At 34.6% G+C, this 14,446-nt stretch overlaps 1 protein-coding gene across 6 annotated transcripts in view; it reads left to right on the forward strand.

The window, feature by feature from the left end:
- Positions 1 to 14,446, forward strand: part of LOC127851839 (AAC-rich mRNA clone AAC11 protein-like) — a 36,161-nt gene that overhangs the window by 7,367 nt on the left and 14,348 nt on the right. Inside the window, exon 1 of one of the 6 annotated variants that reach the window (XM_052385783.1) lies at positions 6,249 to 6,811. The exons of 3 other annotated variants lie outside the window; for them this stretch is intronic. In XM_052385783.1, the coding sequence (XP_052241743.1) occupies positions 6,796 to 6,811 (16 nt within the window). In that variant the 5' untranslated portion in view covers positions 6,249 to 6,795. Of the gene's footprint in view, positions 1 to 6,248; positions 6,812 to 8,027; positions 8,306 to 10,394; positions 11,046 to 14,446 lie in introns of those variants that run through there. 2 more of the 6 variants (XM_052385785.1, XM_052385784.1) reach the window with 2 other exon arrangements.

A 14,446-nucleotide genomic window follows, 5' to 3' on the forward strand; every position in this document is an offset into this window, starting at 1 on the left:
GTTAAGGTTTTGAAAAAAGCTCATAACTTCTATCAAGCGTTTATAGGGGGCATAAGTCATCCTATGGTGACAGCTCTTGTTTCAAAATGAAAACCTGGTTTTGTGACAATTTTGTCCCTTGTTTTTTCATGTATTAAATACAAAGAAAGGGGAATAAATTTAATCTGGATTTAAAACACAACTGCTTACAGTACAGGCACCGTGTACTTATACAAAAACGCCTGTCCGCGATGTTTACTTTTCCCGATGGGTCACATTTTTCGGGGGGCGGACACACTACTTACCGCAGTGTTCGGCGAACACCCGAAATCGGCGCGATTGCACGCTATTGTTAACGAGAACACCTGTGATCACTGCGATGCTGCGCAGCCACCGTAAACACCTGTCTGCGGGATACATTCACGCGTTTAAAATATAAAAATCATGTGAAAATCATATGCTACATGTAGATATTACATGTATGTGCACATGTATGCGTACTTCAATTCCGACAGTACGCTAAGTCGGAAACGTAAATAAAGCGTTTAGATGATCAATACTAACTAATCATCCATCATTATATATTGACTCTTATAGTGTTAATCAATGCAAATGCCCTTTTTAACAACAAATATCGAGTTTCAAAGAAATCAAGAGAGTATTAAATCATTTATTTACTTGACGTCCGACTTAAAGTACTGTCCGAATTTACATATTGCATTGTATGTTACGACACTTGTGTGCAGTCAGTATACAATACAATAAATACACCCATTCCAATTTTAGCGCTCTTTTTATCTGGACAAAGAAATTCATGTATTTCATGTAGAATTTGTTACCTAAAATAGCTGTACACGACGCGTGTAAACTGTGTCAGGTGATTTACGCATGATGCAATACAACGGTCCTGATTGGGAGCTTATTTCATCATATCTTTAAATAGAAACTTAATTTGACACTTTCGAAAATTTCAAACGTTTGTGTTTATGGCTCTTATCGTCTATATTACCCACCCATAATTTGGTTTTAAAAATATATATCGGGCATATATGGGATTATCGAGTAATGGGTACAGATGGGAAAAGTTGCATGTATGCGATTGAGACAGTTGACACGTATGTATCGGGTAATCCAGAGACTCGGGGATAAGACGATTACTACAATCAGTTATGAGTTCTCCATGGCTTCAAACTGTTAATTGAATAATCTTTACACTCAATTAACACTCCTCCAGGTGCGGTATCCTACAGCTAGGTGCGAACGTGTTTTTTTTAATACGCAGTGTTTAAAAAGACAGAAAAACTGTCATGTGCATGGGCGTGAAATACATATCACTTTTAAAGTGGGTATATACGATTTTTTATATGTGTTTAATTGTAATATATTGATAAAATATGTTACAATAACACAAAATAGGCAAGAAAAATTATACAATTAAGCCAAATTTCATAAAATGCAGCAAAGACAATTTAGCGCCCCAAGTGACGTACATATTTTCCTACAATAACAGAAGCATTCGTCTTTGTATTATAAACCGTTAAACTACGAGGGGTGTTCCAGAAGTTCGTGGATTTTCGCTATAACTTATTAGTTTGCTGATAAAAGTCAATGAAATTTACATATTATACAAACCAATTAACACGGACTTTATATATAAGCTAAAAATGCATGAATTCCATAAAGCCCGTTTGAAACGCGTTGCCATAGAGACCTCAGTAACGACATGCGGCGCACGCGTGTATTTTGTTATAAGTATGAGCGTTACGCGAATTTAAATTTGATTTAAATGTCGTTGATAAACAGAATTTACGGCAAATTTCACGTTACAGCGCCTAAGTCCTCCTTACAGCCCTGATTTTGCCCCTATGGACTTCCGCGTCTTCCTGGAAGTTAAATCACAGTTGCGCGGTATTCGCTTTGCAAGTAAACAGGAACTTAATGTTGCAGCAAAGCGAATCGTGTTGTCTTTTGACACTGATTGGCATAGAGACACTTTTGACAAGTGGATTTCCCGACACATAAAGTGCATTCGCGTTGGAGGTGATTATGTGGAAAAGATTTGACAGTTGTTAACTTCATAACGTAATTGACGTTGAACAGAAACGTTACACGTGCGTCTGTGTGCGCATTGTGCACATGTTTAAATCTCTGATATATATTTATTGTTTTGTGTATTTCCATGATATTTGGAGAGTAGATTTGGAAAGGACGAAATATTCTTAACATGCTATTTGTTTGTCCATTTATGTTACCAAATGAAAGTTATAGCGAAAATCCTCGAACTTCTGGAACATCCTTCGTAAGTTTAGACGCACATCGTACATGTATGGTATACATGCTGGCGAATTCGGCTGTACAGCCGTTTTCAATTTCAGAATTAAATATCTGGCTTATTTCGCATTTTTGAGACAATGTTCTTCTTAACTTTTATTTTAATTTATATTGAAATATATATATAATAAGTTTTTTACACAGTTTATATAAATTCATAAATATTTGACAAAATCGTATATAGCCGCTTAAAATGAAAGGGATCAATACAATACGTTTATTTTCAATTATTTTATTTTTAGCGAACACGATGAACACCGCGGTAGATATTATGGGTCCACGGTGATTCGCGGTGTTCGCCTTATCGCAAACAGCCTCCGCGATATTTGATCTGAACACCCATCACAGGGTTCATATTGGTAAGCGAACACAGTGAGGTGAACACTGCGGCAAGTGGCGTTTGTTTAAGTACACGTTGCCTGTACTGTACATGAAACTTATGATAAAATTATCAAAATAAACAAAGAAAAAAGTTGCAAATTGCGATTTTGTTTATTGGTAAGTTTCAAGACAATGTTTTGTGTTATAAATTAACGATGGAGTCATGTTCTGAGAAAACTGGGTTTAATGCATGTGCGTAAAGTGTCGTGCTAGATATGCCTGTGCAGACCGCACAGGCTAATCAGGGACAACACTTTCCGCCTTAATTGGATTTTCGTGTAGAAAAGATTTCCTTTTAATCGAAAAATACCATAAAAGCAGAAAGTGTCGTCCCTGATTAGCCTGTGCGGACTGCACAGGCTAATCTGGGACAGCACTTTACGCACATGCATTACACCCAGTTTTCTCAGAAAGCCACTCATTGTGTCTTCCACAGCAACACTCAACAATTATCAGGTTGCTGGCGGATGGATCTTCCTCTATTTTTTGTCATGAAACGCCTCATCAAGATTGTAAATGAGATTTATTTTTTTAAGGAAAACAATCTCAACTTATCTCTGAATTTTTACGGTACTGCATTTTCTCTCCTGTATTATTTATATGGAATCATTTCTGTTTAAATAATAAAAATGTCACACACAAAAATTGTGCACCATGCTTTTTGTGCCATGCTTATCATTTTTATGCCCCCCTTCGAAGAAGAGGGGGTATATTGCTTTGCTCATGTCGGTCTGTCGGTCGGTCTGTCCGTCCACCAGGTGGTTGTAAGACGATAACTCAAGAAAGCTTGGGCCTAGGATCATGAAACTTCATAGGTTCATTTATCATGACTCGCAGATGACCCCTATTGATTTTGAGGTCAAGGTCACGGTGACCCGAAATAGTAAAATGGTTTTTGAATAATAACTCAAGAACGCATACGCCTAGGATCATGAAACTTCATGGGTAGATTGATCATGACTTGCAGATGACCCCTATTGATTTTGAGGTCACTAGGTCAAAGGTCAAGGTCACGGTGACCCGAAATAGTAAAATGGTTCCCGGATGTTTACTCAAGAATGCATACGCCTAGGATCATGAAACTTCATGGGTAGATTGATCATAACTTGCAGATGACCCCTATTGATTTTGAGGTCACTAGGTCAAGGTCAAGGTCACGGTGACCCGAAATAGTAAAATAGTTTTCGGATGATAACTCGAGATGGCATACGCCTAGGATCATGAAACTTCTTAGGTAGATTGATCATGACTTGCAGATGACCCCTATTGATTTTGAGGTCACAAGGTCAAAGGTCAAGGTCACGGTGACCCGAAATAGTAAAATGATTTTCGGATGATAACTCAAGAACGCTTTTGCCTAGGATCATGTCACTTCATAGGTACATTGATCGTGACTCGCAGATGACCCCTCTTGATTTTCAGGTCACTAGGTCAAAGGTCAAGGTCACAGTGACAAAAATCGTATTCACACAATGGCTTCCACTACAACGGACAGCCCATATGGGGGGCATGCATGTTTTACAAACAGCCCTTGTTCATGCAAAGTTTATTTAAAACAAGTGAACCACTTCTACTTATATTTTTGCAACCTGGTTACTTTATGATTATTGTCATTTAAAAATGGGTCTTATGCCATATGATGCCAATGTTTCCCCAGAACTGCCTGAGCATGACAAGGCTCACAAAGTCTGGCGGATTTGCCATTTTTATGGACAAAACTCAGGGATTCTCAAATAAAGAAATATGAATATAAAACATCTCAAAAACATAAAAAACTTTTGTCTGTCTATTTTCCGAAACCAGGGTTACTCAAATTCAGTAATTCACGATACTGCTTGGATAACAGTGGGGGATTTTACTGTCAAAACTTTGTATTCATGATACAATAATTAGGACTTTCACTAGTTATATGTCTGAATCTACACGGAACTTCAATCAATGAAACAACACTGTATATAAAACAGTTACGTGTGGGAGGTGTTTGTTTTTGTCATAATTAAAATTGCCCGTTCATTTGGTAGCTGCCTCTCCAATTTTAGTAGAATATAATTTTAATGATACTTGTTATTCAATATAATATGTGCTTGTGTCTCATAAATATGATGGAAACCAATTGTGACATTTAATTCTCCAACAGTATCTATGAACATGTAATGTTAATGAGTCGCCCTATTCGTAGACAGGGCTTAATGCATGGGTGTTAAGTCAGTGTCATCCCGGATTAGCCTTTGCAGAGCGCTTTTGTTGTATTTTTTGTTTAAAGGAAGTCTTTCTTAGCAAGAATGCAATGGAGAAAGTCTCGTCTCTGATTAGCCTTTGCACACTGCACAAGCTAATCCGGGAATGACCCTTTATGCGTATGCATTAAGCATGGGTATCCGATAGCACGGCTGAAATAAATGTAATCCTCCAAGTTTACCATTTCCCACTTAAGAGCAAAGTAAAAATGCTGTTTGCTGCTCATCAGTATCTAAGAGTTGGAAATGAAGTCTATAAAACTTGAATCTACATGTAGTAAGGAAGGTCTTTAATTAAATTTAACTTTCTAAGGGACTTCAAATGCGTACAAATATGTATCTTAGTGGTAAAAGGTTAAGCTGGTTACAAATGCAAGCTTAATTTATATGCACTGAACTATTGACTATTTCAATTCTCCATGATGTTCTGTCCATAACCTTATGAATTTCTGCTCATTTTGTAGCGATTACAATGTCTATAATATTGGTATTGAAACTGCTGTTATATTATTACAGAGAAGTTTTTGTTGTTGCTCACAATACGAAACAAAAATGCATAAAGACTGCCCAAGAATCTTATAATGAATTGAATGAGAAAATTTAAACCCTAATTTCTGCCAGGATATTATTGGAAATCAAATTCAATCAATATTTAATAACCGATACAACGGCATTACAGCCAATACAGTCTATTGAAAGTGTATAATATTTGTTAAAGGCAACTCAGATATTTTCAATATTTTCTTATTTAATCATGCTATATTTGGGTGTAATTGTGCAGGTTGGAGCTATACTGGCCACATATGGCCCATTTGACATGGCACAGTAGATACTAAATTAATTTATGTTGCTTTAGTAATAGTTTTATCTCCTAAGACATGATACAGATTTATAGACACACAAACACAAACATGGTTCATGAATATGTATTTAATATATTGTCCCACAAAAAAAAGCATTTTGTATTTTGTTAAATCTATGTTTTCAGACCACATCTAGAGTTGAAATTTCGGTTATTGTATAAGGAACATTGATTTTTTATGTGTTAACTTTATTTTTCAAAATATTGTAATAAATATTCGTTTAACTTGAGTGTATATGAGCTTTTAACCAAATGTATTAGTTTGGGGAAACAAATATTATTATTATTATAAAATTGTACATGTAGATACACTGTTTCTATCGTTATTGTTGTAACTAACAAGTTGAACCCTTTATTTGTTAATATTTATAAGATCAATAAAGCTATCTTAATGACAGTTTTTTTATAGCATGAAATAATTTTATGAAAGTTTCTATTTTCTGAACCCTTACTTTAAAGATAAAATCATCAACAAGTGAGCAAGTTTATGTATGAATTGATTTCTTCCAAGGTGCACTGTTGAAAATTGCCAACTGGGTGTTGATTTTTCTACTGATAAAGTTAAACCTTATATGACATTGATTGTGAGAGAAAATCAATTATACCTTATTTGGAGAGAAATGAGACCAATTTTTCATGAAAAATTGCTTGCTGGGGAATATAAACAGATCCAATGTCCTGCTATGTTTGTATTAACACTTTTATTATAGTGTCAATGAGGTATAAGCCATAAAAGTGAAGTAAGCCATTTTGCATATGCCATGACTGGCACTCTATGTCGAACCTTAAGATATATAGCCGGCAGATAGAGATAACATAATTCAGTGATAATTCAATAAAAGTGGACTTGACTATGAAGGCTCAATGTTTGTTTGTTTGATAGAGTTTTCAGCATTCCTGTTATGAGCGCTTGAATAGCTAAACAACTGCTCATCTGTATAGGTGTGAACACAGGTGACATTTGAAAGTATTGATTTGGTATCTGCAGGACGTTATTATCAAGATATGGATAATGAAACAGGTTGGTACCAGTCTTTTTTTTAGTTAATATGATTTTTTTTTTACTGTAGACTACAATTTTGTTTGTGTACTCTCCAGCATGTTCTAAAAAAAGTAATAACTGTTTTATTATGATAGTACGTGTAAGTCATATGCTTAAATTTCATGTTCACTTTTTCTCCTTATATGTTATAAATAGAGCTGAGAACTGTTCATTATGTTTTATATAGGATGATCTGAACTGTTTATATATTAGTTAAGACACAGTTTGATGCTTACATGTATATGTTTCCTAAAACATAGCCCAGTGCTGTCCATTAATATAACACTACACACCATTTGATAAGGAAGACCTGCCCTATAATGACAACAACCAGTCTTACATAAAATTTAAGTTACAGCGGGAACAATAAGATGACGTCACAGAAATGTTTAAAAAGTAAAAAACTTTTTTTTCTTTGAATTAACATAAAGAAAAAATGTCATATTACTTCATAGTAAAAAATTACTTATTAGTAATCAATCAGAATCTCTGAAAGCAAAATAAATGTAAAAAAAGTTTAAAATCAAGAACAATGACAATTAGATCAGGGTCTTCAATCCATCATACTCAATATTAAGAACTTATAATATATATATATATATATATATATATATATATATATATATATATATATATATATATATATATATATATATATATTATATTTATATATATAAATATTGCCATTATTTTTGTGTACATTATTCATATCTCGATACTTTTGAAAAAATTATAGGAGATTTTACGATTTAATTTACCAAACGTTACTTGTTACCCGGTAATTACTTTTTATTTATAATGCCTCTCTGTTGCTTAAATGGGAACAAATCAAAAGGTATAGACATCGTTACGAGCCAAACACTGAATTGCATTGATATTTCATGAATTAGGGAATTAGTGAGATTTTTTTCCCCATTTATATCACAGGTATTGGGCGCGTGGCCAAGTCACTTTAACACTATCAATATGTCATAAAACAACTTTTGTCATAAAAAAAAATATTTAAAAAAATCCTGATACAATATATATATATATTATATTATTGTATCTGAATTTTTAAATTTTTTTTTTGATGAACAAAAGTTGTTTTATGTCATATTGATAGTGTTAAAGTGACTTGACCACACGCCCAATTCCTGTGATTTATATTTGTTTTCAAGATGTTCTTTTTTTATTTAACTTGATGTACATGTAGTAGTTTCTATAGCAGTTGGATAATAAGAATTTAATATATATCATGTTTGACAATGTCAATTTTTACATAGCTATAGATCGGCTTACATTTGGGTAGGAAAAAGTTCTGTATCTTTGCTGTATAGATTTTAAAATGCTAACCTATATTGACAAAGTTTTCAGATCAATACGACTTGGCGGTGTCTGATTATCAATAAGATAACAAATGAGAGGATCATTAGATCACGCAAATGGTAAAAAGGAAAAATGCCACATGTGTATAATCCTATGTAATGCCAGGTAATTAAGGGTTTGAACAATTATAAATGTATTCAAGTTTGCATTGCATAAGGCACTATTAGTTTAAAAATTATCTAAAGAAGGCAATGCTTTTAATAGTGTCACAAATTGCAGGCTTTTATTCTCGTGAATAAGTTTTCATTTGTTCAAATTTAATGGTCCATTTTTGTTGGGTATTTAAGTTTTACATGCACAGTGAAGTAATTTGAAATTTCAATTTATTGGTAGGAAATAAATCAGTGAGAAAATATGCCTTGTGGGCTTTATTGTAAAAATGAAATTGTTTGTGAACAAACAAAGGTATTTCTTCTGAAAAGAAGAGCATATATAGAGCCAATTAATTCTTTAGCTGCGATCATATTGAAAGGGCACTTTTTATTTATTTAGTCTCATTCTGTTTGTCTAGATTAACTTTGTACAGGTAAATTGGAATTTTTTTAACTTAAATGCCATACCTCTTAATCCAGGGATGGCATCTGCATATCCTGAATGAAAATTTGCATCCAATTCATTTTATTTTTGGCTGTTTTTCAATATGTATTATGCCCTAATTAAAGTAAATAGTTTTTATCTGGTAAAGTATCCACAGCTATCTGGTTCTTACATGAAATTAGTTCAAACATATGACTTCAAGATTAGATTGTTAGTTGTTGCATTGTGGGTAAGGGTCCATGCTTATTTTGGGTACTAATACTGGTAATCATAATGGAAATTATATTTCAAGAAGAACAGATTGTGACCATTTACATAGCAGATGAGGGGGGGGGGGGGGGGGGAGGTCATTTAAATTTGGGGCCTGCAGAAAGATCTGTTCCCAATGGAAAAAAGTATATACATGGTATTTTTCTCAAATGGGACCTGAAGGTTGAAAAAAAACATTTTTAAAGTTTCAACATTTAGTTCACCTTTCATCAAACTCTTTAAGTTGAACCTCAGTGAATGTAGTATTGAAATCACTTTATTTAATATTTCAAAGTATTTTTTAGCCAAAATCAAAGATACTTACTTACAGATTTAAGTCATAACGATGTGATTTTTCCCAATCCAAAGGACCTCAGGGCCCCATTCTCAAAATGGTGGGAAAAAAACACTTCATTATAGCAGCATGTTTTGCCAAATGTTTTGGGACTGGTAATAAGGCAGCCAAACTATACAGTTCATGAGATTGATGTTACCTGTTTTCCTAGGATTTAGTAAAAATGTTCTTTATTTAAATTATTTGCCCCCTTGGGTGTTTCCATAATCACACAACACTGCACATAATTTTCATTGTGCAACTTTAACCAGCTGTGGTGGTGAGTTCGGCAGAAAAGCAGCGCAATATGAATGTTTCATATATCCTTTCCATTCACTTTCCACAATACTTTTATTATAAGCCGGCTAGCTTATATGGTGGAGCCAGGCTAGGTATCAGATGTGGGGATTGGTGTCAAATGACATCCTCTCCCTTCATCTCATTCAAGTAGGGCAGTGTTTAGGTTCATATATTGTGCATTGGCGCCACCTCCTGTCATTAGCGCCACCTCCTTGCCATGCGCTCCATCTCTTTTGGAAAAGTACAAAATTATCTACTATATTCACAAAATGCTATTTTTTGTGCATACAACAACTTGTACATGTTCAAAGCAATGGTTTGATGTCGTTGGCGATTTCACTTGTTGGAAATTTGCTTGTCACACAGGCAAAAGACATAGATTTGCTTTTAAAAACTCCCCCATGACATAACTTATAAAGATCCCCACATTTCAAAATGGGTTGTGATTGTATGTTTTTGTACATTTGTGGATGAATTAATCGTCGCTAAATCGCACTACATTGCCTGATTTTAAAAATAATGCTTAATATGGTAAAATAACATATAAAACTTACTCACCCTGTAGAATTATCCTTGAATTAAAAAAAATCCGGTCCTAAACGCAACCTCTGAATTAGGATTGGCTCATTTATAAATGCATCTCAAAACAAAAAAGAGGTGGCGCTCGTGATTAAAGGCCGTGTACTGCCTTGAGCGTAAACACTGAGTACTGTTAAAGCGGATTTAATAATTGTACACTTAGGGAAAAGTTTGGGTATGACATTCTATGACTGAAATATTAATGTTTACTAAGGCGAACAATCCAAATAAACAAGCATATTTAACCTTGTCATACTTTACTGCACTGGTCCTATGTCTCTAGTTATCAGCTATTGTTCATTCTTCAGGGACAAAGTAATTTACATGTAACATTAGACAAGAGATATGCATGTTGACCTGATATACCCAGTTTGCAACTGTATTATTAATCACTTCTTTATTTTGAAACCCAAAGCACATGTGATAAGTTAATCTTTAATCTTTGAACAATACAGCTTTGAAAGAATAATAATAACTATTGATCAGTATCGGGACTGTTTGTTACAAATCGTCTAGAGTTACTGACTATAAACTGTAGCAATCTAGTTGAAGAGTTTGTCTTCAGACGGAAGCTTTGTCATTCTTATTCATGCATGATTTTGGGCGCAAACATGGTGTTGAAATCGTAAGATCTTTAAGAACCAGTAGTTCTGATAGCTGAATTGATGAGTGCAGTTGTGAAAACACAGAACATTATTCTAATGGAATACATGTAACACGCAGTTGTGAAAATATGTCCACCAGTTTCGTATGAATTTTTGTCATGTAAAAATCTTCGCTCTTACGCTTTCTAATTTGTTAGTCAATACATTAAGGATTGTTCAAAGTGCAAAAATATGGGAAAAGGTGGGTATTTTGTGTGACACTTGATACATATACAATAATACATGTAGGTTTGTTTGTAAGAGTATATACTAGCTTGGTAAGTACATGTAAGTAATTTTAGTTACACATCAATCAAGAATTGTTCTACTAGATTATATATATATATAGGATCTGGCACAAGTTGTCATATCATACCATATTTATGCCCCCCTTCGAAGAAGAGGGGGTATATTGCTTTGCACATGTCAGTCGGTCTGTCGGTCGGTCCGTCCACCAGGTGGTTTCCGGATGATAACTCAAGAACGCTTGGGGCTAGGATCATGAAACTTCATAGGTACATTGATCATGACTTGCAGATGACCCCTATTGATTTTGAGGTCACTAGGTCAAATGTCAAGGTCACGGTGACCCGAAATAGTAAAATGGTTTCCGGATGATAACTCAAGAACGCATACGCCTAGGATCATGAAACTTCATGGGTAGATTGATCATGACCGCAGATGAACCCTATTGATTTTGAGGTCACTAGGTCAAAGGTCAAGGTCACGGTGACCCGAAATAGTTAAATGGTTTTCAGATGATAACTCAAGAACACATATGCCTAGGATCATGAAACTTCATAGGTAGATTGATCATGACTCGCAGATGACCCCTATTGATTTTGAGGTCACAAGGTAAAAGGTCAAGGTCACGGTGACCCGAAATAGTAAAATGATTTTCGGATGATAACTCAAGAACGCTTTTGCCTAGGATCATGACACTTCATAGATACATTGATCGTGACTCGCAGATGACCCCTATTGATATTCAGGTCACTAGGTCAAAGGTCAAGGTCACAGTGACAAAAACCGTATTCACACAATGGCTGCCACTACAACGGACAGCCCATATGGAGGGCATGCATGTTTTACAAACAGCCCTTGTTTATTAAACGAGTTCAGGAATTTTGTTAGTAAGCGAGCCTTTGGCGAGCTTACTAACGAATTTTCTGGACGAGTTTAATAAAATATGTTATGATATGACAACGAGTGTCAGATCTTTTTTATCACATGCTTTTAAATGAGAAAATTAAATAAACATTTACACAAATATAATGATAAATCCCGAATGTTGTTTAAACATTTCGTGACGTCAGTTGACGTTGCAACTTCATTTCAGCAAAATAACAAAATGCGAATGGTCAATAAACGAAAACTAAGCCAATGAAAACGCTTTAAATGTATTACACATGTGTAATATAAACAAATATGTAATGGTTGTATTACATGGGAAACAGGGTATAGCATGTGATAAATTAATGAAAAAAGCATTTTTTTAATGAATATAAAATACATATACAACATGTATTATAATTTATATATGTTTGTTTAAACATTTTGAATAATCAAAACGGATAATTCAATTAAGAAAATGAAGTAAATCAACTAAGAAAGCAGACCAAAAGAATACTTTGTAGGGATCGAAACAGGGGTCATTAGAGAGCAACAGGTTACGTTTTAAAACTTGTCCAATCAGGCTTTTAAGGCCTGTTGCGTTTTTTAGGGCTATGTTTAAAAAAAATAGATAATCATATTAAAAAATACATGTTTTTTCATGAGTACTATTTCGCTGGTATATTTACCAGTAATCAATAAATGTTCATTTTCTTATTTTCAAAGGGACTACAAGCAGGTCAAAATGCATGTCTAGTAGTAAAGGGTTATCTCAGAGTCTCTCCAAATATACCCGGTAGTCTTGGGGTTTTTTTTTTGGGGGGGGGGGGGCGGGGAGAAATAATTAGTTTGGTGCTGTTCAATTAATCCATTGAAATATAATGTTAATGATATCATTCTAAGTGTAAGTGGTTATTAACTTATATTGACATTTTCAAGATCTTTTGTTGGTGAAAATTCTGAAAACCATGATTTATAATCATTACTCAAGTACTTTATAGATCTGAGCCTTTATTTGAAATGTTTTTATCAACCAAACAATCCTGAGTCGAAGTTGGCAAAGCAGATCAATAAAACTTTAATACTTTAAATCTGGTTTTATCTATTGCTGGCCTCTTGCACTTCTTTGCTATTTTACCTCAAGGGGAATATTTGTTACTGGTAAGCCCTATTTGAATTCACAATTCTATCACAAGAATAAGAGATTATGTTTTCTGCAGTGATATATTTACTGCTCACTTGTTGTTATCGATCATGCATATAAGATGTTTGTTAAATACCACTATTGCTTTTGAGGTGAGGGTGTGATCGACTTCTTTTCAGTTTTACTCAATAAATATTAGTTGACCCGATACGAGTTTGATAAGAAAAATGTTTGTATTTTTTGTGTTCAGAATAGGTAAACAGAGGTATCAAATAGTTAGCATTCAATATTAATGTGAAAAAAATTGTGTATTCCTCCCTATGAGACGAACATTTCCCCATCTTATATGAGCATTTACCCAAATGAGATGGACATTTCCCACATTAGATGGAAATCTCCTTCTAAAACATTGACATTTTCCCCTATGAGATGGATATTAACCCCTGTGTATAATGGACATTTAGCCCATGCTAAGAACATTTCAGACATTAAAAATGCATGTTTCACTTTTGAGATTGAAAAAACCCACATGATCTGGGCATTTCTATTAGGCTATGAACATTTTCCTTGTATGAGAAAAGATGGACAATTATCCCTATCAAAAATACTTGTTCGCATATTAAATGGGCAATTCTTCCTATGACATAGAGATTTTCCCTTAACGAACTGACTTACCCCTGTCAAACAGACTGTTTGCTCTAAAACAAATCCCGTTTAAAATGGAAATATTCCCCTGTGAAACTGATAATATTTACTTTTAAAAGGACTTTCTCCTATGAAATCTTTTCTTTTCATTAAGAAATTGACAATGCCCACTACGAGTGGGACATATTACCTTGTCTAAGGGACATTTCCCCCTATGAGAATAGAGATGAATATTTCCCCCTCTGAGATGGACATTTTCCCCCCATGAAATGGACGTTTCCCCATATGAGATGGACATTTTCCCCTATGATATGTACATTTCCCCATATGAGATGGACATTTCCCCCTGTGAGATGGACGTTTCCCCCTATGAGATGGGCAATTCCCCTTATGAGATGTACATTTCCCCATTTGAGATGGACATTTCCCCCTATGAGATGGAAATTTCCCCCTTTGAGATGGACATTTCCCCCTATGAGATGGGCATTTCCCCTTATGAGATGTACATTTTCCCCTATGAGATGGGCATTTACCCCTTTGAGATGGACATTTCCCCCTATGAGATGGACATTTCCCCCTATGAGATGGACATTTCCTCCTATGAGATGGACGTTTCCCCCTATGAGATGGGCAATTTCTCTTATGAAATGTACATTTCCCCCTATGAGATGGACATTTCCCCCTATTAGATGGACGTTTCC

This window comes from Dreissena polymorpha, chromosome 11, assembly GCF_020536995.1.
Source record: "Dreissena polymorpha isolate Duluth1 chromosome 11, UMN_Dpol_1.0, whole genome shotgun sequence".
Taxonomy (NCBI): domain Eukaryota; kingdom Metazoa; phylum Mollusca; class Bivalvia; order Myida; family Dreissenidae; genus Dreissena; species Dreissena polymorpha.